General features: G+C 38.0%; 1 protein-coding gene across 1 annotated transcript; it reads left to right on the top strand.

Annotated features, from left to right (window-relative positions):
• Nucleotides 1-20,689: 20,689 nt before the first annotated feature.
• Nucleotides 20,690-23,426, top strand: fzd9a (frizzled class receptor 9a). The gene has a single exon (XM_039662366.2). It carries the CDS (start codon nt 21,339-21,341, stop codon nt 23,082-23,084), a length of 1,746 nt encoding a protein of 581 aa, XP_039518300.2. The 5' UTR covers nt 20,690-21,338; the 3' UTR covers nt 23,085-23,426.
• Nucleotides 23,427-25,989: the final 2,563 nt, after the last annotated feature.

Genomic DNA, 25,989 nt, shown 5'->3' with positions numbered 1-25,989 from the left:
TCTTGTGCACCGCTTGGTAGCTATGGATATTTATTGGGAAATGTGGGAATTCTGATTTAAATACAGTATGATTAAGAACACTAAAGACTTGTATGATTGCATATTAAGAATTTCATTATTTCTTTGGTTTAATTAGAGTCTTTGTAACAATGTTTAAGTGTGTTTGTCTCAGAAGCAAGTGACAGGAAAATTCTCTTTTTTACATTGAGTAGCACTGTCTTGTGCTCCATGTGCATGATGCCATTTTCAGATAGTGGTGAGGTATCTGTGCTATCTAAGGCTTGTTCAGACAGGAAAGACAGGTTTATGAGTTTTGTCTTTCTTTTACAAATGCATGTCTCCCGTGTATCATGTTAACAACATATAACAATTCAGTTTTATTTGATCATTTAGCAGATGCTTTTATCCAAAACGACTTAAAAATGAGGAGAGCAATAGAAGCAATCAAACTAACAATAGGACAATAGGTAACACTTAAGAATACGGTTCCTTCGTTAATGAATAATTACACAAGAACCAATGAGTAACACAATATTAACAATCTAGTAACTATTATTAACTAACAAGAAATGATTAACAAACTAGTAAGTAAAAGCGCACAGACGAAAGTGGTAGTTCACTATTAACTAATCAATAACTTCTATTTTTTTTAATACTTCCCAGAGAACTACTGAAAAAGTTTATCAATAATCTAGTAACTACTATTAACTAAAATAAACTCTTATTAACGAATTGGTAAGTAATAGCTCACAGATAAAAGTGTTACTAGATACTTCTCTGGGAATTACTAATTATTTGGATCCGTATTATAAAGTGAAGATCATTGGAACTTACTAGTAATGACTCAAGTGTTACTACATGATCTAGTCATGATTTGTGCAAACGTTTGAGATGAACTTTAGAGATCAACGTTTTTGGTGAACTTTAGTATACTTTTAGAAAATGTCTTTAGTAATACTCGAGTCATTACTAGTTAGTTCCAATGATCTTCACTTTATAATACGAATCCAAATAATTAGTAAATCCCACAGAAGTATCTAGTAACACTTTCATCTGTGAGCTATTACTTACTAATTCGTTAATAAGAGTTTCTTTTAGTTAATAGTAGTTACTAGATTGTTAATAAACTTTTTCAGTAGTTCTCTGTGAAGTATTAAAAAAATAGTAGTTATTGATTACTTAGTGAACTACCACTTTCGTCTGTACGCTATTACTTACTAGTTTGTTAATCAGAGTTTCTTGTTAGTTAATAATAGTTACTAGATTGTTAATATTGTGTTACTCATCAGTTCTTATGTAGTTATTCATTAACAAAGGAACCGTATTCTAAAGTGTTACCCAACAATATGCAAGTGGTGTTACAATTACCAGTTTAATCTACTTTAATAGATAATCTACTTTATATATATTTAATATCTAAAGTAAATTTAATATATACTTTAATATATAATGTATATTTAATATCTACTTTATATATATATATTTTTTTTTTATTAATTTTTTTAATAGATGTAGAATAGAAGAGAAGAGAAGAAAAGAAGGTGGTAGGATTAATGGCTCAAGTGTTGGCGAAAAATATGCTTCTTCAGCCGTTTCTTGAAAATGGCTATGGACTCAGCAGCTTGGGATGAGTTAGATCATTCCACCAGCAGGGCACTTTCAAGGAAAATGTCTGTGAAACTGATTTTGTGCCTCTCTTAGATGGCACCACGAGGTGACGTTCACTTGCAGAATTCAAGCTTCTGGATGGCACACACGTCTGCAGTAAAGTGTTTAGGTAAAAGGGAGCAGAGCCAGTGGTTGTGCCTTGAAATTAATGCGAGCAGCAACTGGCAACCAGTGCAATTTTTTGAGGAGAGGAGTGACGTGTTCTCTCTCCGGGCTTGTTAAAGATCACTCTAGCTGCAGCATTTTGGATCAGTTGCAGAGGTTTGACAGTGCAAGCTCGAAGACCTGCCAAAAGAGCATTACAATAGTCCAGTCTGGATAGAACAAGTGCTTGGACAAGGAGCATGCTCTGATCGGAAGATCCTCCTGATGTTGAATAAGAGAAATCTGCTGGAACGGCCAATTCTAGCAATGTGGTCTGTGAAGTTCAATTGTTCATCAAACACAACTCCAAGGTTTCTGGCTGATCTTGATGGAGTTATGGATGACGAACCTAGCTGAATGGAGAAGTTTTGGTGTAGTTTTGGGTTGACCGGGACCACAAGCAACTCTGTCTTCGCAAGGTTTAGTTGAAGGTGGTGGTCCTTCAGCCAGCCAGAAATGTCTGTCAGGCAGGCTGAGATGCGAGCAGCAACCGTTGGGTCCTCTGGTTGGAATGAAAGGTTGAGTTGTGTGCCGTCAGCATAACAGTGATAGGAAAAACCATGTTGCTGAATTACAGATTCTAGTGATGACATGTACTGTAGATGGAGAAGAGAAGTGGTCCAACCACTGAGCCCTGAGGCATTCCAGTTGCTAGATGTTGCGACTTAGACTCATCAGCCCTCTATGACACTGTTGCGTCCTGTGTGTGCTGTACTTAAGATGTCCTTCATCTTTAGGACTGACAGAAGGTTCTGGTGGTTAACTGTGTCAAACACAGCATGAACCATCAAGATGAGAACTGAGAATTTGGTAGCTGCTCATGCCAGTCTCAGAGCTTCAGTGACCGAGAGCAGGGCAGTCTCAGTCGAGTGCCCGTTTTTGAAACCAGACTGGTTGTTGTCCAGGAGGTGGTTCTGTGTAAGAAAAGTAGAGATTTGGTTGAAAACAACTCGTTCAAGTGTTTTAGCAATGAATGGAAGAAGGGATACCGGTTTGTAATTTTCTAGATGTGCTGTTTTCAGAGTGGGTTTCTTAAGCAGTGGTGTTACCCGAGCCTGCTTAAATGCTGTCAAGGTACCATAGTGACGAGAGGTGTTGATGATGTGGTTGATGAGTGGGGATAAGATCAAGTGGACAGGTAGTAGGGTGATTGGAAACGATGAGTTTAGAGACTTCTGAGGGGAGAATGTGTGTTAGCTGTTTAGCTGTTATTTACATTACATCCTCTGTTTATATTTATGAATAATACTTACATTTTGCACCTACGAGAAAATATAATTGTCTTTTATTGTTTTTTATTATTTTGTATTGTTCGTTTCTGTTTTTTTTATTTTTTTTTATTCTCTAGACCATCTAATTATAGTCCGGAAATAAAGTTATTAGGGCTAATGTTTACCCTCCTCACATAACTTGACCACCACATTTATGTTACAGACATCAATAATAAGAAAATCATGCAACTTGTTGAGAAGAGGTGTGCTATTAATTTTAAGGTGTAAAGAATTTTAAGGTATAAAAGCCAGACTACAGTATCCAATTCTCACTATTAACTACAACCTTTGCCTTAATAAACTCCTAATTATTGCTTGTTAATACTGTAGTTAGTAAAGTAGTTGTTAAGCTTAGGTATTGAGTGGGATTAAAGAATGAAAAATATGGTCATGCAGAAGGCATTAATATGTGCTTTATAAGTACTAATAAACAACCGATATCCTAGTACGCATGCTAATAAACAACTAGTTAATAGTGAGAATTGGACCCTAAACTAAAGTGTTACCAAATGTTTAAATCAGGATTTATTATTTGGGAATCATTACTTGAAACTGGTGTTGAATTAGTTATTGTATAAAATATTAACAAAATTAACTTAGTGTTCAAATAATTAGAACAACAAAATAGTTCAATTCAAACTAAACATACATGCCAAAGTGCTCCAGTTGACATAAAATATGCAATACATCTGCAAAAAACTTCTTAAAAACAAGACTAAATAAGACCTTTTTTAACTGAAAAGTGTGAACCCACATATTAAGTTTTGTTGATCCAGAGTGGTGCAGGTATGATGTCAAATCCCCACCCCCTGGTTCCCTCCAATATTTTCTTAGGGGTTTTATAATGGGGTTTTTCAATTTATGAGTAAAATAATAAAGCCTATGATACAGTTCCCACATGTTCACCTCAATAAATTAGAAATTAGTTTGTTGATGGACATTCACTTAATGCTGATGGTGAGGAATTACAGTTGCAACATCTCATAATTTACCTCAAAACGAGTATCGTATCACTGAGAAACGTCCTTCTCAAGTCGTCATTGCGAATTGAACAACTTATTCTAATGTTTTATAATCAAACTCGCACTCAGACTGATATGGAAATCGATGTTGTCTTCATAGTGTGTACAAGTACTATAGCAATGTAATTGACCCTTCGCTAAGCCCCACCCTCCTAGTTACTGTTGCCACGCCTGTCAAGCTTTCGCGGCTACTGTAGCACATCTATTACAGTGTGTATGCACTGGTGTCATACATTTCCCAATGAGATAATTAGTAATTTTTGGCAAACATGTGAAATATCTGAGAGAGCAAGACAAAAGGGACTGCAGTATTCCATTCGAGGGATATATTCACGACATAATATGCAACCGATTAGAGAATAATTACTTAAAAATTGAAGCTAAAGCTTATAGTCCCAGCGCAAACCTCATATGCTGACCATTCAAATGGGAAACACAAATTGAGGAACAGCTATGCTCATGCACAGCAGAGTTTGTGAAATGTGAAAATAATCCTAAAAATTATAAATCAAACAGCTTATCCTTAAATCTTGTGGAATAACACTAACACCGGGAGAGCCGCGATTGGATTGGGTCAAAGTTACTTAGTCAGGGGTAGTAGGCCGTCGATTAACAAAATGCTGAAATATATTTTAAAGTATGTCAGTGAGCCTCCGTCTTGTCTTTAATCGTCTAATTTTACATTAGTACTTGAATACACCTTGTGGTGCAACCTGGACACATCGTCAGTGATGCTCCCGGGGTCATGGGGTGTTATGGGTTTTACATCAGACACCCTCAACCCGGGCGACCCAGCAGGGGGTGATCAAGCCCCGACTTGTGTCCAGGTAGCGCTCTATGCCACGCGTCCCCCCTCCTTAACCTGAGCCATCGTGCTGCCTTTTCAGCGGCTTCCAGAATGTTCTTGATGGCTCTTTGCCTGTGCAGTCCACAAATCCCTAAGAGTCCCAGGACCCGGTGTAGAGACTTGCCAGCGAAGCCCCTACAGCCCACTTCCACCGGCTCACAGCGGGCTTTCCACCCATTCCTCCGACACTCCGCTACCAGATCAATGTACTTGGCCCTCTTTCTTTCCTGGGCTTCCTCCATTCTCTCTTCCCAGGGGACCGTTAGTTCAAGTAACACCACCTGCTTGCTTGCTGCAGACATCAAGACCATATCCGGTCGTAGTGTTGTGACTGCAATTGTGTCTGGGAACCTCAATTGCGTCCCCAGGTCCACCAGGAGGTGCCAGTCTCTTGCTGTTGCCAGCACGCCCCCTTGGGTCTTTCTAGGGGGCTGAGGCTTCTCTCCTGCTCGAACAAAGGCAACTGCAGACTTAGTTGGATGATGCTGCTTGCTAATGTTAATGCCAATGCAGATGGTGTCTGCTACTGCCTTCAGGATCTGGTCATGGCGCCAACAGTAACGCCCATCTCCTAAGGCTTTCGGGCAGCAGCTGAGGATATGCTCTAATGATCCCCTTTTCTGGCAGAGTTGGCAAGCAGGTGAGTCCACCAGGCCCCAGGTGAACAGATTGGCAGGGCTAGGAAGGACATCATACACTGACTGGACCAAGAACTTGAAATGGTGTGGTTCCGCCTTCCAAAGTTCTGCCCAAGTGATTTTACGGCCAGCTGTTTGCTCCCACTTTGTCCAGGCCCCCTGCTTGGACATGCCCACCACTCTGCTGAAGCGAGCTTCCTCCACCTCGGCTCGTACCTCCTCCTGGATAAGCTTCCGCTTCTCCTTTCCTCTGGCTTTGCTGTAGCATGGCTTGGGATTACTACCAATCCCGGCCCGCCCAGTAGCCACCGTACCCACCAGGGTGCTATGCCGCAGCCTTGCCTCCGCCCGTTCCACTGCATCCTGGGCGCAGTGAGCCTCCGTCTTGTCTTTAATCGTCTAATTTTACATTAAAATATAACCAAAGAACCCTAAATATTTCCAAGCAATAGGTGTTTTTGTTAATCATGTCGACATTTAGTTGTGAATGGCTCTCCCACACTGCTTGATCACACCCATCATTTCTCCCCTTGGCTTTTTAGATTTTCAGGAAGGAAAACAATTCCTCTCCCCCATCCAAACTTTTAGGATACCAGGTATCAGATTTGGACAATCCATACACACAATGCTTCAGCATGTTTCCCTCGCTCGAAAGCTTACCAGACCTCCCGCGCCTAGTTACGGTTGCTAAGACACGATTGGCCAGTGACAATTTTCGGGCGTGGCTTAGCGAAGGGTCATTCAGTTATGGTAATGGCGTTTAGCTTCCGACAAGTGCTGTAAGCGGTAGACCAATCGTAACAGACTGGGCCGTCTGGCCAATCAAAGCAGAGCAGGCTCTCGAAAACGATGGATTTAGAAAGACTGATTCGTCCGATAAACTGAATTGAAAAATGTGGTGATGAGTGATGTATATTATGAGAAAATTAAAGTGTTTTTTGACCTTTGATGTTTAAACGTTGTAGGAAAACTCTAAAACAAAATTATGAACCTTTTAAATAAAGTGCACTTTTATAAGACTTTATTTTCTATAATACACTTTACACTTTATTCTGTATAATACAGAATGGTTCTAGCAATGCCAATGGGTTTGATTCCCAATGAATACATCAACTAAATGGGAATATTTTGAGTAAATTGTTTTGGATAAAAGTGTTTGATACATATGTAAATGCAAAGAAAGAAAGAAAAAAGTAAATGTTCAAATTTAGTTTCTCTCTCTCTCTCTCTCTCTCTCTCTCTCTCTCTCTCTCTCTCTCTCTCTCTCTCTCTCTCTCTCTTTCTCTCTCGATGCTTGCCTGCCCCTCTTTAATATTTGAAGTTCTCTTTCAATGTCTCATTTTGAATCTGCACAGGAGAATGTAAGCTGTTAGTATGTTTTATTTAGCATCATAATTCTGCATGAAGCTACACCTTCTTCATGCAGGTTTGAAGAACAAGGCCTGATATTGTATAGTCTTGCCAGCCTTTGCCAAAAAAATTATGTTTTTCTTTCTTTTCTTTTTTTTTCACTCCCCTGCATGGAGGAGAAGAATCGGCTCTATGTGAATATGAGTCACGTGTTTATGTTAACCTAGCAGTAACTGGAACAAGGGCATAGCAGAACAGAGAGGAGTGTAGAGAGTGAGAGGGGAGGTAAGATGAAGAAAAGGTGTTATGGTGATGGAATAGGAGGAGAATGAAGAATGTGGTTTTTGAGCGACAGAGGATTAAAACATTGGAGTGGGAGGTCTTCCTTAAGCTCCAAGCACAACATGTGGAGGGGTGGGAGCAATGCTGAGGTCTGGAGAGAGACAACACAGATTGCCACCCTGGCAGGTGGGAAATAGCATCTCACTGTGAACCTCTTAACATCTGTGTCATTTGTCAGATAAGCTATCATTTTTGCTAACATTTTTATTAGAGAGTATAATTGTCATGATGTGGTTTTGTGTGTTTTCGTTATTAGTGATTCCCCGTCGATTATTTGTCCCAGGTGTTTCTTATTTCTCACGCCCCCTTGTTATCTTGTCTAGCTCGTTTGTCCTTGATTATTTAAGCCCTGTGTTTCTGCCCTGTCTTGGTTGGTTGTTGAATTTATGTATGTGAACGTTGGTGTTTTTGAATTCTCGAGTCTTGCTTCTTGTCTTGTTTCCTGTTCCAAGTTTTTTTATTAAAGCTACACTGCGTTTGGATCCAGCCGCCCTCAGCTCTATTTCTCCGCACAACGTCACAATAATGTCTTTGCAAGTTCATTTTTCTCTTAATTGCATTTCAGTTTAACTTTGTTAAATATGTTATTTTATTTTATTTAAATGTTTTATTTTCATGTAATTTAATATTATTTGGTTATTTATTTTAATTTTTTAGGCATGCATTCCATAACTGTAGCATTCCATAACTGTAGCATTCCATGGTGTGCCAGATAACATACGGATTTGTACCCTGTTAGTGCATTGAAAATATTTTGTCTTGTCACTTTTAGTTCCCATTTTATTCCACCATATAAGAGGAGACAATGTTATTAGTATGGAAACTTGTTTCCTGAATAAAAATAAATAAATAAATAATTGTGACTTTTTATCTCACAATTGTGAGATATGAAGTCAGAATTGTGAGAAATAAATTTGCAATTTAGAGATATAAAGTCAGAATTGCGAGATATAAAGTCAGAATGTGCAAGATATAAAGTCAGAATTGCGTGATATAAAGTCGCAATTCTGAGAAAAAAGACAGAAGTGCGATTTTTTTTTTTTATCTCACAATTCTTACTTTTTTCTCACAATTGCGAGTTTACATCTCGCAATTTTGATTTTATAACACATAATTGCGAGTTTATATGTCGAAATTCTGACATATTTTCTCAGAATTGTGAGATATAAACTGGCAATTGCAAATTACGTAGCAGGCCAATTCTAAGGGGGAAAAAAGAGACTAACTTTTTTCCCCCTCAGAATAGTTTAAATCTCACACAGCAAATTTCAAGAGTTGAAAAATCATGAGTTAGGCAAAAAAGTGTGAAAGAGTTATTTTTTTTGAGTTATTCTTTTAACTCTGACTACGGTTTGTGTTATTGGATACTCCCCGGCTGTGTTGTATTTTGGAGTTCATTCATTGGTGTTCAGGAGCGTGTTTTAACACTACACCTGGAGTTATTTTTGAGAAGTGCGCCACGACACGACCCTGCAGCTGCACAAGGGAATAATACAGTATATGCTTCGTCGTGTGGTAGGTAAAAGTGTATATAAAACTATTTAAAAATGTTCTATATTTTCTGACAAACACATTTGGTCATCACGTAGCTGTTACACTGTTTTCTAATTAGATTCTCACATTCTTCTCACATTCTGCCACAGAAGCACCTGTATGACAAGTAAACATGACGCAACAGGTCCCTCGCATAAATGTAATTTTGCTTGTACGTAGCAAACTTTATCACAGTATGTGTATGTAGTTTCAAAAAATTGAGCCAACGTTAGTGTTTGTCTGTGTGTTGCACATCCATAATTTCAAAGGGGACACGATTACAACTCTATAAGTACATAAATGTATCAAATAACCATACCGACACAAACTGGACCATTCTCGTTTGTGTTTATTCTGCCGCAGTCTCTTCGTCATCTGGGTCTGATCAGAGACTATTTATATATTCCGATTCAAACGTACGCTGAATGACATTCAAAACAGCGGGTCTCTCACTCTCTCAGCCATTCTGCTTACCGACTGCCATAGGTATGCAAGTGACGCCCTCATCCAAAGGCAGGGCGGGGATATGCAGCTCATTTGCATTTTAGGTCGTATACGGGTGATTCTCTGAGATGGGTACCTTTTTGGTCATACTTTTTTTTTTTTTTTTTTTTAACCTCAAATAGTTATATTTCTGATCATTTCATGTGATAGTGGATTAGTCAAACCTTTAAGAAAATGCATTTTCCCACCTCAGGCATGAATTTCTAATCGATATTGAGTGTTTTTTCTTACTGAAAGTTGTTTTGAAGTTCAACCCCGTAACAGAACACTTGGACCCTTTTTAAATATGATTTTAAAAAGGTTTTCAATTAAATTCTTTTAGAAGCTTTTCAATGAGATCCTTGTTTGATATCATTTATTGCATGTAGAATTTTATTTTTAGATACTCACCATTTGAATACCAAATCAGCTCATGAAAACTTTATCTAACATTGGTCTTCATATCTTATCACAAAATATGCATTAATAGTAGGATTTAATCAGGCTTTCGTATTTTTTCCGACTTTCTGGTAAATTCTACACACAGCAAAAAAATATTGACCCTAATTTAATTTGTCTTCTTATGACGAAAATATTAATAAAAACTATCAAATAACAGGGTTAAACTCTGCATAACGGGGTTGAAAATAATAACAGGGTTGGCGTGATGATCATTATTTCAAATGGATTTCTTACCTTTAAAATGAATGATATCAAATATAACATCACATAACACATATAACATCAATAACATATTATTTTATTAAAGTTGGCAAAAACTAAAAAACGTTTTATAATAAATAATTACCAAAAATGCAGCTAACATTTAAAATCTCACATGGACAAACACCTATACACTTACAGATACAGAATACACTTAAAAAAGGCGTGTTTCGGCGCAAACAATCTCTTGTGCTATTTTGCAGTTCCAGAAAACAATTGCGCCAATGACCAGAAAAAAAACTGGTCTAAAGTCAGTGGTGCATTGGGCGTACGTTCAGATGCTATTTTAAGCGTGCATTCTTGGCCATAATACAGAGTGTAAACAACGCGCATACACTGTAGATGATTCTCTCATCATCACAGATGCATTTTACTTTTTGATACATTATTATGAGGAAAAATATTAAAACACGGGGGGAAATCATTGTTGTGTAAGCATAAAACTTACGCATTTACCCAAATTATTATATGCATGTTCAACTGAAGCGAATTTGGGTGGGTCTAATTCTTCTCTTCTCTTTCTTTTACGGCCCTGACGAGAACATCGATCTCCACGGCTGTGGACTGATTGAAGAGTGTCTGGTAAATGCGCCGTTATAAGAGTATTGCGCCATGAAACAAGCGCACCTCGTTCATCACACTCTTAAAGGGAATGTGATATGACACTCTGATTGGTTTATTTCCGTTACGCCCCAAACCACACCTATGAATAAGCTACTTCAGACCAACCCAGTGTTTCTATCCCACCAGTAAAATAGCAACAGCGCCCGAGACCCAGCCACAAAGTTACTTGCGCTTCGTGCTTGATACTTCCGTTTCAGATCGTCAAAAATAGGGCCCTTACTTTCTCTAACACACATTAACTTACAGTCAACTTCATCTAATCTAAAATAACTCCTTATAACTGACCTTGAGGACCCAGATCTAGGTTGCTCTGCATTTTGATTATCAGGACTTTGTGGAAGGGTGTAGACATTCTCTGGCAAAATTCTCTGGGGCTGCAGTGGCTCAGTGGTTCATGTAGGTTGTCTACAAACCGAAAGGTTGGTGGTTTAATCCCTGGTTCCACCTGAGTGTCGAAGTGTCCATGAGCAAGACACCTAACCCCAGCTGCTCCCGAAGAGCTGGATAACGCTAAAGGAAAGCGTCAGTTAGATGACGCCGTAGGATCGCGTCATGTAACTGACGCTAAAAGGCGCCTAAAACGTCAAATATTGAAGCATGGTCAAAGGTGACGCCTTGGGGTGAGAATGCGTTGCAGCATAGCTGACACCGCCGTCGGTGTACGAATGAGTGTGTGAATGGGTAATTGTGAGGCAATATGTAAAGCGCTGTGGTGGCCATTAGGTCTATGAAAGCGCTATATAAATGCTGTCCATTTACCGTTCTTCAAAGCTTTCCTTTTCTTCTGTCTTTTTTTAGCTTCTCTCCATGTCTTTCACTTATATCGTTAGTCTATCACTCAGATTGCTTATTTTTTTTGTTTTTCCATGCCTCTGTGTCCCTTTCCCACCTTTCACGCTCACTCCTGAGATATTTTTCCCTTCTCTCTGCATCTGAATCCCTTCTTGCTCTGTACTGTCTTTGCCTCTCTGCTGCTGTTTTTGCCATTGGGATGTCTGAAAATATTGAAAATAAAATAGCATAATCGATTATTTCTGACAGTTCACATAACAATACAACAAGTCTACAAATGAGTAATCTACTAAGAAGTCTCGAACATTCAACCCTGTCACAACGATTCAACCCTGTTATAATAAAAAATGTGACGGGGTTGAATGTGACGGGGTTGAAGTTTTTTGCTAATAGTAGCCATAGCTCCTTACTTAGCTAAGGCAGTAGCACCACATGGCATTTAGAACATCATAAGATTGTAATGTTTTCCAAAACTATTATTTCATTCTTCTTAAACCGTTGTTTACGTACTATCATTAAGTCATACAACAGAGTTGAAACGTTGAGCCTGACCATCTTAATCTGACAGCTAAAAACATGAAATATAGGTAGGAAAAGATACTGACACTTGCCTTTCTTTGTAGCATGTTCTTCAAGAGACTTGCGTGATGTCACTTCCTGGATGACATGCCACAGGGATTGATCCATTATTTTTATAGGGGGGTATGGCGTGACGGGGTTGAAATATTGCATTTTCATATATAATAAAATTTTTTTTTATACTTTTTTTTATTTTTTGCACTTTTTATTTGTTTGATATTAAATGAAAATGTAATAATGGTTAGTGGGGACATGCAAAAAGGCTTGTTGTCTACTACTTAGGCAAAACATTATTAAAAAATAAATAAATTAAAGCAATTCACCTTTGGCTAAGCCCCGCCCCCCCTTAGTTACTGTTGCTACATCCGTCAAACTTCATCTGCGCTCTGCATGGTTTATGCTGTAACAGCTCTTCCTGCTGAAATGTTATCAAACTTTTATAAAGCAGCAAATAAAGTGTCCGATAGAAGTAGGCAAACGGGGCTGCAATATGCGTTCGAAGGCTATATTCAAGACATACAGGTGAAACGCAAGAAACAACAAGGCATCCAAAATAGAGGCAAAAGCATAACGTTAACGTTACCGGTCACAGTCAAAAAATGAACCACCACATTTCCTACTAATCGAGACGGAGGCTGGGACTAACAATATCAGGGAGCAACACTGTTCATGCAAAGCTGGGTAACATTAGGTCTCTATTCACTTCTATAATCGTTATTACAAAGCAAACGGACTACACGAGTATAACGTTGTGTTATTAGCAGCGTGTGCTAGCGTATCAACAACCGGTATGAGAACCAAAATCATAACCTAAAACATTATAAAACTGTCTAACTAATACAACTTCACACTCACAGTAAGGTTAGAAGTAAAAAAAGATGTGCTTGTTGATCTTTGCGGGGTTTAGCTGACTGAGGACGTCCACACAGTTTAATACAAAGACGACACTTGTCAGGATTTGACTTCGGTTTTGGGAAGGGAAAAAGTGGACACCCCCCTCCAACCTCTCTGGGAAATCCGTATCTGTGTTACAAATGCCCGAGGCACAACGTTTAACCATATTTTGGATAAAACTACGGCGGTAATAGCCTGCCAAGACCAAAAATATGAGACGCCTGCGTTGAAAGTCAATGAAGCGTTGTGAAAAACTGTCCGACCTCAGTGGGAGGCTCGTTCTTTGCTGCGCTGTGATTGGTCAATCTACATTATAGGGCGTGGCTTAGCCAAAGGTGAATTGTGTTGCATTACTATGCAAAGGCACCTGGTTATATTAATGACAGAATTAAAATGCATTTTTGTGATTTCCTTCAATTGAAAATCTTTGAAGCAAGTTTGGGGGACTTGAAGGTCACCCAATTCAGACAATCACCCATACACCAAAACAGGTCATTTTTAAACAGGCCCCAAAAATGACATTTTCAAATGGTTATAATAAATTAACTGTGGGGTATTTTGAGCTGAAATTTCACAAATACATTCTGGGGACACCCGAGACCAATATTACATCTTGTAAAAAGGGGCATAATAGGTGCACATTAAATGCATTATTCAATCCCCCATTCATTAAGACAATGGCTGCATCTGAAATTGCATGCTTCCCTACTACAGGCAAAAAAACAAACAAACAAACAAACAGTATTTAATAGAAGTAGTATGTCAGAATTCACAATACCTAAAGTATTTACTGTCCCATGAGGCCACAGAGCATTTGTGAATGGCAGTGAAGTGACACCACTGATGCTGGTAGGTCGCATAATACTGACAACAACATGACGGATGTAGTACGTCTGGATTACAATCATAATACACACATACTAGTTATATAGAGAATGTACCTTTTTTGTTGTGAAGTAATCCAAAGTAAGTACCTTCTCAAGATAGTATGCAATAATGGATGCAGCCAATGACTTTTCGCCACCAAATGGTGGTTTTAGTTTAATATTTTTTCAAATTATTTTTCTATACTTCAGATGCAGATTCTGTATCAGTGAAGAGATAAGCAATAATGAGGTGTATAGCTGAATTATTAAGTGAAATGATTTACTTTTTCAAATAAAAATGTGAACATACATTTATTTAAAGCCTTTGCATTTATAAGATTCACATTTCAGCCCGGAAAAGGTTTAATATTAAGAATAGGCCTATTCTGAAAGCAGTATTTTTAGTTGCAGTTTTTTTTTATTCCACATTCCAACTATGAAGGTTACAGGGAAGTATGAAATATCGCTCCCTACTTGCTGCCCGTCGACCCTGACTAGTGAATAACAAGTTCTTCCCGCCAACACAGTCAATGAACTTGGCACGTATCAGGCAGTATGTCACGGTCTGTCTGCATATACCCCACCACAGTCTTATGAACACAAGCCAGTGAGAAGACACCTGATTCCTGTTGCCATCCACACCGTATTAATAGGACTTGTTAGGTGTGCATGTCATGGTGGAAACCCAAGCGGGGGGAGGCTGGCACAAGGCAGGAGTTAGGTTGTCCAATTTATTTTAATCTACCGGTCAAATATACTCATCAAAAACCTTACTATACCTGCCATTTAACTAATGCCTCTTGATACAACGGCAGCTATATTGCTTTTCCGTATGTGCTTTGAGATAGGTCTATAATGACATTCAACTTTTTTAAGATTGCTTATTTGTCCAATTATTTTATAGGGCCCACTGTAAGCCTATAAAGTGTCCTGAGGATATATACACCTAAAATCTAAATAAAATGAAACTGACCTGCACGAAAAAGAAGTACATTTCAAGTTCATTTTATGCAGTATACTTAGTAATATTTTTAAGTATACATTATGTAGTAAGTATACTAATGTCACTATGTACTAGTAGTAAACTTGTAAGTGTACTATTTTAATACCGCTTGGGACTAAATTGGCCCACTTTTAGTACGTAAAAGTATATGTTTAAGTGTACTATAAGTGTAACAGTAAGTGCACAACTAGTTCATAATTATGTATCTCATGTGTACTGCAAGTGAATTTATGGGTATACTAGTAGTTTACTTTTTTACTGTAATACTTATACAAGTATACTTTGAATACTTAATTATACTTTTAAGTATTTCTGGATCAAAAGATTGAGTAGAAAAGGACAAATATACTTGCTTTTCTCTCAGTATAAGTCAAGTACACTTAAGTGTAATTTGAAGTCCATTTCTGAGAAGTACATTTAGTATACTTCTGGGAAGTACAGGAAAAATAAACTGAAAGTAGCCTATACTTTCTTATTTTTAGTTTAAAAGAAGTATACTAATGGCACACTTGAATAAACTTCTTTTTCGTAAGGGTGCCTTAACCTTATGTGCTCCATTGATTGCTGGACCATAGCGTTGTTTTCCATCATTCACCAGAGAGTGTGTGTGTGAATATTCGATTTAAGTACTTTTTTTGTAAATGTCATTTTTATGGCACTGTTAAGACTTTAATGCTGCAAATTGTGCACAACAGATTCATCGTTTTCTTTCTCACTTAAGTATTCGCTTTCCTTGGCATCGTGTATTGTCCTCATAGTTTGGACAGAACTGGCAAGTCCTGCTGTCTGCCAGAAAGACTGAGCTCAAGCAAGAGTTGTGTGAAGACATAAGGCCTTTCCTGCCTCAGGATGATGGTTAGACTAGGAATATTCATACACAAACAGAATGAGATCACTGACGTCTGAGTCATTCTGATTCAGATTTATTCAGGATAAAGAATGGTTCTACTTAAGAATTATTGGATATTATTATAGTGGCCTTGCTCTCTGATTCTCTGATTCTAAATATCTGAATGATATTTACTGTTGACTGATACTGACAACAAAGATTGATTTAAAAATGACAGTTTTGTAATTTCTTTACTTAATATTTTACACCTGGCTACAGAAGTGTGTAACCCCTCATACTTTGTGGATTTTGAATACAAAACCTTTGTATATTGCACAATTATAACTGTATGTGAATTGGCAATGTGCTTATTGTTTTGTCTCTATTGATATCCAATTTTACAAATTCAGTTGGAACATATTCAGCTAATAAAAATACTATTAATACAATGTGTGATTTGAATAGACCTCTTCAATTATTGTCTATTATATGCATGTTTATCTCTTTTCAATGATATGAATGTTTTTTGGGTTTTTTTAATAAGGGGCATACAAAATGTCAAAGCAATACAATTGTCTCTCAATATATCATAATGTAGAAAAAAACCCATAAAAGAATGAAATTCAAGCAAATCATATTTGGAAATTAGGTATAATCTTTTACAAAAACAACAAAACAAAAGGTTTATATTCTTAAATACTTAAGTATTAATGTATTGATTCTTAAATCATACCATAGAGGACCCTTGCAAATCTTAGTGACTGTGTCAGAAAGTGTTTTAAATTATCAGAAAATCTGAAATTTTATGACAGAGCAAGATTACTTCAGGTGTAGTGCAATTCAATCTAAATGAATGATTCATGATATCAGTGTAAAATAAAATCCTTAAAAAAATTGAAAAGCTTTTTTTATTGATTAAGATGTGTACACACATTCAAGCTACAAGAAATGGTAAATGGACTGCATTTATATAGCGCTTTCATAGACCTAATGGCCACCAAAGCTTCTTTTTACTCACTGACCATGACAACATTCAACTGAAACAAAAAGTGAACAAGTTTCAGTAACACTTTACTTGAAGGGGTGTGCATAAGACTGACATGACACCTTCATAACCATGACACGTTTTATTCATGTTTATGACAACTGTCATTAAGTGTCTTTCACTCAATAGTGACATTTTGAATGCAAATATGACATTGTGTAAGATATTTTTGTTATAACATCTTGACAACGGATACATCATAACCTGTCAGTGTCTTTGTCATGACAACTTGACATAAAATGAAGTTAAACTATCATGTGGTTGGCTTTGACATTACTGTCATGAGGCCATTATAACTGTGTCCTGAATATTTTTCACGACCTCAACTACAGTGGTACTAATTGAATTTGTCATTTAAAAGTTATAATGGCTTCATGACAGCCAATGTCAAACATGAACATAAAAACATTCAACTGAAACATAAAGTGAACAAGTTTCTCAGATATTTGACCAACAGAAATGGACGAATGCGTCCCTGAACATAGGGAATGGGTCAATATCCAACCCGGTTGTGACCAACAGCTGCTTTAGTGCATGTCATCTTCGTGGACTGCAGCAGATTTGCTAGTTCTTTCTGTGAGATGTTACTCTTCCACCAAGGCATGTGCAAGTTCTCGAACATGTCTGGGGACATATGGTTACACATGGTTTGGCACAGCTGTCTTTCCTGTAGCACTGTCTAAAGTGTCTTATAGACATGGCAGTTTATTGTTCTGGCCACATACAGTCTTCACCTAGTCTGCACCCAGTGGCCCTGGGCATATTTCTTCTGTTTTTCAGAGTCAGTAGAAAGGTTTCTTTAGTGTCTTAAATTGTAAGTGTAACTGTTAAAAAACTGTTAGTGTCTGAAGGACTGTTCCACAGGTGCATGTGCAATAATTGTTCATGGTTCATTGAACAAGCATAAAAAATAAAATTGAAACACTTTCCAATAAAGATCTGTAAAGCTTGTATTTCTAATTTTTTTACCAAAATTTTTCTCTACTCCTGATAAAAATTTCTGTTTCGAAATGATTTTCAACTTAGTTCCAAGTTTAAACGTACAGTATGAGATTTTTGGCCACCAGGGGTCACTCGTTTAAAATAATAACAAAAGACGTACTTTGATGACGTCGGGAAAGAGCGTGGGCTCACGGGAGTTGTTGTCGCTGTCAATGACAACCAGCTCAGCTCATGACATGACATCATCGTTTCACAAAATATACGGATATACGGCATCTCTCTGTAGATTTAGCTTGTCAAGAAGCTTTAAATGTAACCCCAATGTTTACCTGTGTCACGCTTCTCCTGTCCCAAACCCTTCTCGGGTCATATTTTTCAGGTACGTTTGAGCTTTAGCTAATGAGCTGGCTGTAGCAGCAGAACGTGCAGGCAAAGCGTAATCGTGGTCCATAACTATTATACAGACGAATATAAATATTAATATTACGCTACTTTAATGAATGACCTATTTTAGAACATTTTTCATATATAGAGTGAGTGCATACATACACATACATAATAGTGAGTGCGCGGCGCCGGAGGTGAGGCGTTTATTTAGTAAGTATGAGCGCGCTGAAGCGGGCACGTACATTCGCAGCCTGAATCATAAGAGTATTCAATGTGCGCGGCTCGCTAACAGCAACAGTTGGCTGTTTTGAATGAGACGACACGGTTACTGTGAATGGGGAGCGCTTTATGCGCGAGCAGCACCGGGGACAGTGTGTCTGTTAAGAGTGAGCGCTCGTGAGCGGGCACGTGATTTACACACATAAAAATACGTACTACTTTTTTTTCTTAGTCATTTTCTTTGCTTTATTGGCGGTAGTCCAGTGTTCCCCTTTGTGTTTGGCGGTTTCGCCGGGTTCCGCAAGGAAGTTAGAGAAAATAGAGGAGTCAAAGATTATATGACGCCATAGACGGGCGACGAAACGGAAATAAAGAAACGTCCCGTGTCTTCGAATTAAACTATACATTTCTCCGTATTTGAAATTTGGTGGAAACTGTCGGGATAATGTAAGTACATATCTAACAGAAATATATAACATAGATACAGTTATTTTTGCTATTTTTAATGCAGAAAAAATACATATTGTGGCTTTAAATAAAGTTTGGTGCACTTTTTCTCCCTTTCCTTTGGCTGTGACATTTTGGTATATTTGTCCAAATTAGGCTTCTGATGCTTTTATAAAATCAGCTAAGTAGCGTGTTTGTGGTCCACAGGAAAGCTCTTCAGGTTTAATGGCTACATTTGTAACTGACTGATTGCCCTTGTAGATGTGATTAAGCTGGTTTTATTTTTTGCTCCATTCAATGAGCATAAAGAATAGGCTCTTTCATGGCAGACTTGTGGTCATGGACATGGAAAGCAGCGCTTAAACAGCTCTCAGCCAAAACAAAATCGACCGCCAAAAGGAATCCCGTTTCATTTATACGAGCAGGAAATTGACCCGTCAGAGAACGAGAAAACCAGGGAACCGATACCCTGTATTGCAGGAACATGTCCAGTTCGTCTGCATCCTGAGTGCCAAGCTAAGAGCTGAGATTAGGGATAACAAATGCCCACACTAAGACTCTAGAGGCACTCTTCTTCTCTTCTGTTTAGCATGAGAATGGAGGAGAGATGGGCCATGTATCACAGGTGGTGCTTTCCTCTACGCCCCAGACTGAAAATGCATGAGCAGACACTAATGGTGAAGTGAGAGCCTCCTGGGCCTCATATAGACTGGAGGAGGATGAACCAGTGGAATTGTGTTTGGAAGTAGAAAATGATTCATTTGGGAATTGCATTGGTGTCACAACACAGACAACAGAAAAGAAAACAGTGTTTTAAAGGCATCATGAAATCTGAGATCATCTTTGTTATACTTTGTTGAGATAAGAATCAAATATACAGCATTTAATGAACACGCACCTTGCAAAATAATACTCAATGAACACATATAGGAATATTGAATTGATATAGCCTTGTTTTAAAGTATGAATGCATTTATACATTGAACTTTTTTCCAATATCAATATTTTACATAAAAATGTATTAGTATAGTGTATTTTTAGATGCTTTTTTTACTTTATATTATTAGTGTATGTTTCTTTGGCCTCATGCCTAATTTATATATAATCATAGGCCTACCTCATGACAATATTTAAGTGAACTGCAAAAAAAAAAAAAATATCCGTCAAAACTTTGGATTGGTAATATGTTTAATGTTTTTAAAAGAAGTCTCTTCTATTATAATATATTTTAAAATGTAATTGATTCCAGTGCATCATTACTCCAGTCTTCAGTGTTACATGATCCTTCAGAAATCATTCTAATGTGGATTTGATGCTCTAAAAACATTCATTATTATTATCATCAATGTTGACAACAGTTTCTAATTTTTTTTCAGGATTCTTTGATGAATAGAAAGTTTAAAAGAATCGCATTTATTCATAATAGAATGTTTTGTAACATTATCCATGTCTTTACTGTAACTTTTGATCGATTAAATTCATCCTTGATTCATCCCCATAAAAAAAAAAAAAAAACTTTTACTGACCCCAAACCTTTGAACGGTAGTGTTTAATGTTACAACAGCTTTCTATTTCAGATAAATGAATTAACGCTTTCATCAAAGCATCCTGAAATAAAAATGTAAATAACTGTTTTCAACAATGATAATAACGAGAAAAGTTTCTTAAGCATCAAATCATCATATTCAAATTATTTCTCTGAAGAATCATGTGACACTGAAGACTATCATGGTGAAAACTCAACTTTGTTCACAGCAATAAATTACACCTTGCTATATCCACATAGAAAACAGCAGTTTTAAATTGTAATAGCCTAAATATTTCACAATATTACTGTTTATTTATTTATTTATTGTTTTAATCAAATAAATGCAGCCTTGGTGAGCAGAAGATACTTAAAAAAAAAATTTCTTCTTTTTATTCTTAATAGTAAGTAGCCTATATTATAGAATTTACTCATTAATTTCAACACACCTGTCATTATACAAACGCAGTCATGTTCTGTACGAGCAGGTTGTGATCCTCTCTGTGACTGGGAAGACTGTATTTTTATAGTATCGTGGAGGAGGAGGAGTATCAGGAGGAGCTTGTCCGACCAAGAGCCCGTTTTTAAGAGCACAGCGAGGAGTGAATGAGAAGCGCAGTGTTTTTAAGCGTGGACGCACATAACATCGGAAGTTTTCACAGATGGACACTTTCAACCCATCCTGCTGTTTACTGAAAGTTCATTCTCGTGGATGTGAACGGGAACGGAGAGTTGAGCGAAACTCTTGAGAAAGGGCGTGTTGTCAAGTGTTTTAAAGTTTTAAATACTGTACCGGTGCACGAGATGTCCGTTTTAACATCCAGTATTGACTTTTCCGATTAATCACGCGGACTGACGGTATTTCCAAATATTTCCTGAAACTTCAGACGTTTTGGATATATTTAAAACTGAACCACAAAGGATTTGTTTCAATACAATATCACATGAGACATGAAAATGAAGATATCCAAAATGAACGTGTTTTTTTCTTCGAAATTAATGAACATTCAATGTCAATTACTGTATGGTGGACCATGAATCGACCTTTTTCTCTTCAAAAATTCAACAAATATTACTCATTTCTGATACAAGCAAATCAAGACAAATATTATCTGCATGGCATTGGATGTACTTATCATTTTAGGACTTCCTTGAGGTTATCAAAATGGCCCATCGGATGGAGATTGTTATTCTACTTTTTCAGTTCTTGAATACTGGATCTTCACTGGAGATCGGAATATATGATTTGGAGCGTGGCCGTCCGGAAAAATGTGAACCCATCACCATTCCCATGTGCCAGGGGATCGGCTACAACATGACACGGATGCCCAACTTCATGAATTATGAAAGCCAAGAGGAGGCTAGTATTAAACTAAATGAATTTGCTCCTTTGGTGGAGTACGGATGTGATGTCCACCTGCAATTTTTCCTGTGCTCTCTTTATGTTCCGATGTGTGCTGATCAAGTGTCCACCACTATCCCTGCATGCCGTCCTATGTGTGAACAGGCAAGACAGAGGTGTTCGCCTATAATGGAACAATTCAGTTTTGGCTGGCCGGACTCATTGGATTGCTCAAAGCTACCGACTAACAACGACCCAAACGCATTGTGCATTGAAGCTCCCGAAAATGATACTCAACCTGAGACTAAAAAAGGTGAGGGAATGCTGCCAGTACCTCCAAGGTCCAGGACACCTCCAGGTGGGAGCGGACGCATCTCAAGTGGCACACCGCCCTGTGATAACCCGGAAAAGTTCCAGTACGTGGACAAAAGCGAGTCATGTGCGCCCCGTTGTACTCCTACGGTGGATGTCTACTGGTCAAGGCAAGATAAGGACTTTGCGTTTATTTGGATGGTCGTGTGGTCGACGCTTTGCTTTGTTTCCACAGCATTCACAGTTCTGACCTTCCTCCTCGACCCCCAACGCTTCCAGTATCCTGAGCGGCCCATCATCTTCCTCTCTATGTGTTACAACGTCTACTCGGTGGCCTTCATTATCCGCTCGGTGGCTGGGGCTGAGAATATCGCCTGCGATCGGGAAAACGGAGAGCTCTACATCATCCGGGAGGGTTTGGAGAGCACTGGCTGCACCATAGTCTTCCTCATCCTCTACTACTTTGGCATGGCCAGCTCCATCTGGTGGGTCATCCTCACCCTCACCTGGTTTCTCGCCGCAGGACGAAAATGGGGCCACGAGGCTATTGAGGCGCACAGTAGCTACTTCCATATGGCCGCATGGGGTATTCCTGCAGTGAAGACCATAGTCATCCTCACCATGAGGAAGGTGGCTGGCGACGAGTTGACGGGATTGTGTTACGTGGGAAGCATGGATAGCAATGCTCTCACTGGCTTTGTGTTGATCCCTCTTTCCTGTTATCTCATTGTTGGGACCTCTTTCATCCTTACGGGGTTTGTGGCCCTCTTCCACATCCGCAAAATCATGAAAACCGGCGGCACAAACACAGAAAAACTGGAAAAGCTCATGGTTAAGATCGGAGTCTTTTCCATTCTCTACACCGTGCCTGCTACCATTGTCATCATATGCTATTTCTATGAAAGACTCAATATGGAGTACTGGAAGTTCAAAGCTCTGGAAAACAAGTGTGTGTCGTTTCCTGGTCGAAGGAGCGAGGACTGCTCTTTGGACTCGTCGGTTCCTACAGTGGCTGTGTTCATGCTGAAAATTTTCATGTCATTAGTGGTGGGCATCACCAGTGGGGTTTGGGTATGGAGCTCAAAGACACTTCAGACCTGGCAGGGGTTGTGCAACAGGAGACTGGCCGTGAGGACGAGCCGCAAGCCTTGCTCCAGTGTCAGCTGCAGCAGCTCCCACTGCCATTATAAAGCACCGGCTGTGACACTTCACATGAACAAAACAGACGTGTACACAGACAGTCTCACACACGTTTGAGACTGAAGGCCTCTGCTTTGGAGCCATGCAGACTTTACAAGGCTTGTATCGTGATGATATGCTCAGGTTGGACTACAAATCATGGTAAATGTCCTGTCAAAGGTGGCATTTATAAGCCTTTTCTTGAAATAGCAGACACAAAGTAGAGGTCGCTTCAGTAAAGGCAAGGTTTGTTGCATGGGACGAATGCAAGCATGGCAGAACGCTTTATTTATTGTGGCTATTTAAGTATTGCTGGCTGTATAGTTTTGTACTTTGCTATACTGTATATAAGGAAGAGTTTTAAATGATTTGGCAGTATATTTTTTCTTTAACAGAGAAGCAATAAAACATTTGTTATGATGTCTTTTCTCTCTCTATTTTTTAATCATCACAGTTTTGTCATAAATAAGGATATATATTGCTTTTTAGGGTTACATGTAAATGTTTTATGTGTACATGTAAAACTTTCTGGTAACACTGTACTTGAAGGGGTGTGCATAAGACTAAAATGACACCTTCATAAGCATGACATGACATATGTTATGAATATGAAGGGAGTTTTATGCATGTATATGACAAGTGTCATTAAGTGTCATTCGCTCAGTTATGACATTTTTGATGCAAATATGACATAGTTTGAGATGTCTTTGTTATGACACCTTGACATAAACCAATACATCATAACCTGTCAGCGTCTTTGTCATGACAACTTGGACATTACTAAGACAACACAACCTGTCATAAACATGACATAGCAGATTAATTATCAAACTTAAGAAACCACCTAGCTTTATTGATTAACATTACATTAAACTGTCTGTCTTTGGTTTTGACATTGGCTGTCATGAAGCCATTATAACTTTTTAATGACAAATTCAGTTAGTAACACTGCAGTTGAGGTGACAAAAAATATTCATGACACAGTTATAATGGACTCATGACAGCCAATGTCAAAGCACATGACAGTTTAACTTAATTTTATGTCAAGTTGTCATGACAAAGACAGTGACAGGTTATGATGTTATGGTTTACGTCAAGATGTCATAACAAAGACATCTTAATGTCATATTTGCATTCAAAATGTCATTACTGAGCGAGAGGCACTTATTGACAGTTAAACATGCACTCTAAAAAATGCTGGGTTATTTAATCAACCCAACCGCTGGGTTATGAAATGTTTGACCCATTATGGGTTATTTATATGGATTTTGACTCAACACATGAGTTGGAAAAAATAACCCATCTACCCAACATACACCGTTGACCCAGCACGTGGGTTGTTTGTGCTTCGAACGTCATCACATCATCACAAGAAGAGTCCACCATACCGGATCCACCACACACCGAGCGATCTTCAAAGAGAACTTCACTTTTCATCGAGCGAGGGAAATAAACTAAGGTAGAGTACTCTACATGTCATTTCTAATATATAAGACATATATTTTAACAACTAAGTTATAAGCTGGGTTGGTCGGAAGAGGGTGAGGCAAAGATGACACGTATGATGCAATGGCCGTGAAGTGTTTATTTATAGAAATTGCGGTAAACTAACTTAGTGTCCGGAATGTGAGTCTACTTACGTTACCTTTCTAAAGTAATATCTTTATATTGTCGAGGCTAGTTGGTTGGTTTGTCTGGCTTGTTTGGCTAGCGTTAGCCATTATCATTGAAGCACTGGCTATTTTGAGCGCGCTAATTTTTCCCTGGAGCATTTAATGTGAACACAGTGTTAGACTGATTAAAGTATGTATTTCAGTGAGATAACCTGATATGCCAGACTAAATGCATGTATGTGCATTTATTTAAGTAATATGGTAACCCGCGATAGATAAGAAAACATTTCTTATATAAAATGGCGGCCTGGCTAGCAGGCTAACTTACATTATTTTAAGTTAACCGGATATAAATGAGCGCGCTTTTTGCCCTCAAATCTTTTAATGTGAAATGCGAAGGTATAACACAGTGTATGACTTATTAAAGTATGTAAAAACAGTGAGATAACCTGATATGCCAGACTAAATGCATGCATGTGCATTTATTTAAGTAATATGGTGACCCGCGATAGATAACACAGTGTTAGACTTATTAAAGTATGTAAAAACATTGAAGTAACATAAAATGTCTGAATGTAAAATACATGTAATTTGAATTGTAGGCTATAGGGAGAGAGGGTCTCTCTATTTTGGCTGTTACATTCTGCTGCTAGTCTGCATTGCATTTGCATGGTGACATCTGAATAGTTAATACAATAGTAATTGTATATTTCCTTAACCTCATTTTGTTTTTGTTTCAGATCAATGGTCAGCTTTGTCATTGACAGAACAGAGTGGCAGCTGACAGACCTTGTTGAAAGATTTCAAGGTAAGAAATATTTGTTTTCACATCCACAGCATATCAAGTCTGCATTGCTACTCAAGCCCTTTTCAGACATTAATTCTTATGAAATATAATTTTCTCTTTTTTTTTTCAATAGCTTCCATGTAATGTGTCAAAGTGACTCCAATAGATGAATAGGGCACGTCTTTTGTAGACTTTCAGTGATTTATTCTATTTTGTAATAACAAATAATGGAAAATGCATGTTTATCTTCCATTTAATTACCTATATATTTTAGTTTTGTACTCCTCAGTTGTAAAAACAGATTTCTTTGTGTTTTGTATTTTTTTGTCTTTTAGAGGAGGGGACTGATGAGGAGAGTTTTCTTCTTTTAGATGAGGCAACCATCAACAGTTGATCCCAAGAGCTGGCCCTGGGCTGAAGTTCTTCAAAAAATTAGAGGACTTGTAAGATCAACATTAGAGGCACACACAGTTATTATTTCTAAATATTAAAAGGAATAGTTTACTTTGAAATTAATTTTCGATATGTTTTAGCTTACCTCAAGGGCATGTAGATGTAGGTGTCTTTGTTTCCACAGTATTTT

Source organism: Pimephales promelas, chromosome 4 (genome assembly GCF_988280905.1).
Source record: "Pimephales promelas chromosome 4, fPimPro1.hap1.1, whole genome shotgun sequence".
Lineage (NCBI taxonomy): Eukaryota > Metazoa > Chordata > Actinopteri > Cypriniformes > Leuciscidae > Pimephales > Pimephales promelas.
The sequence above is the reverse complement of the archived record's forward strand: the minus strand, read 5'-3'. Positions and strand labels throughout refer to the sequence as shown.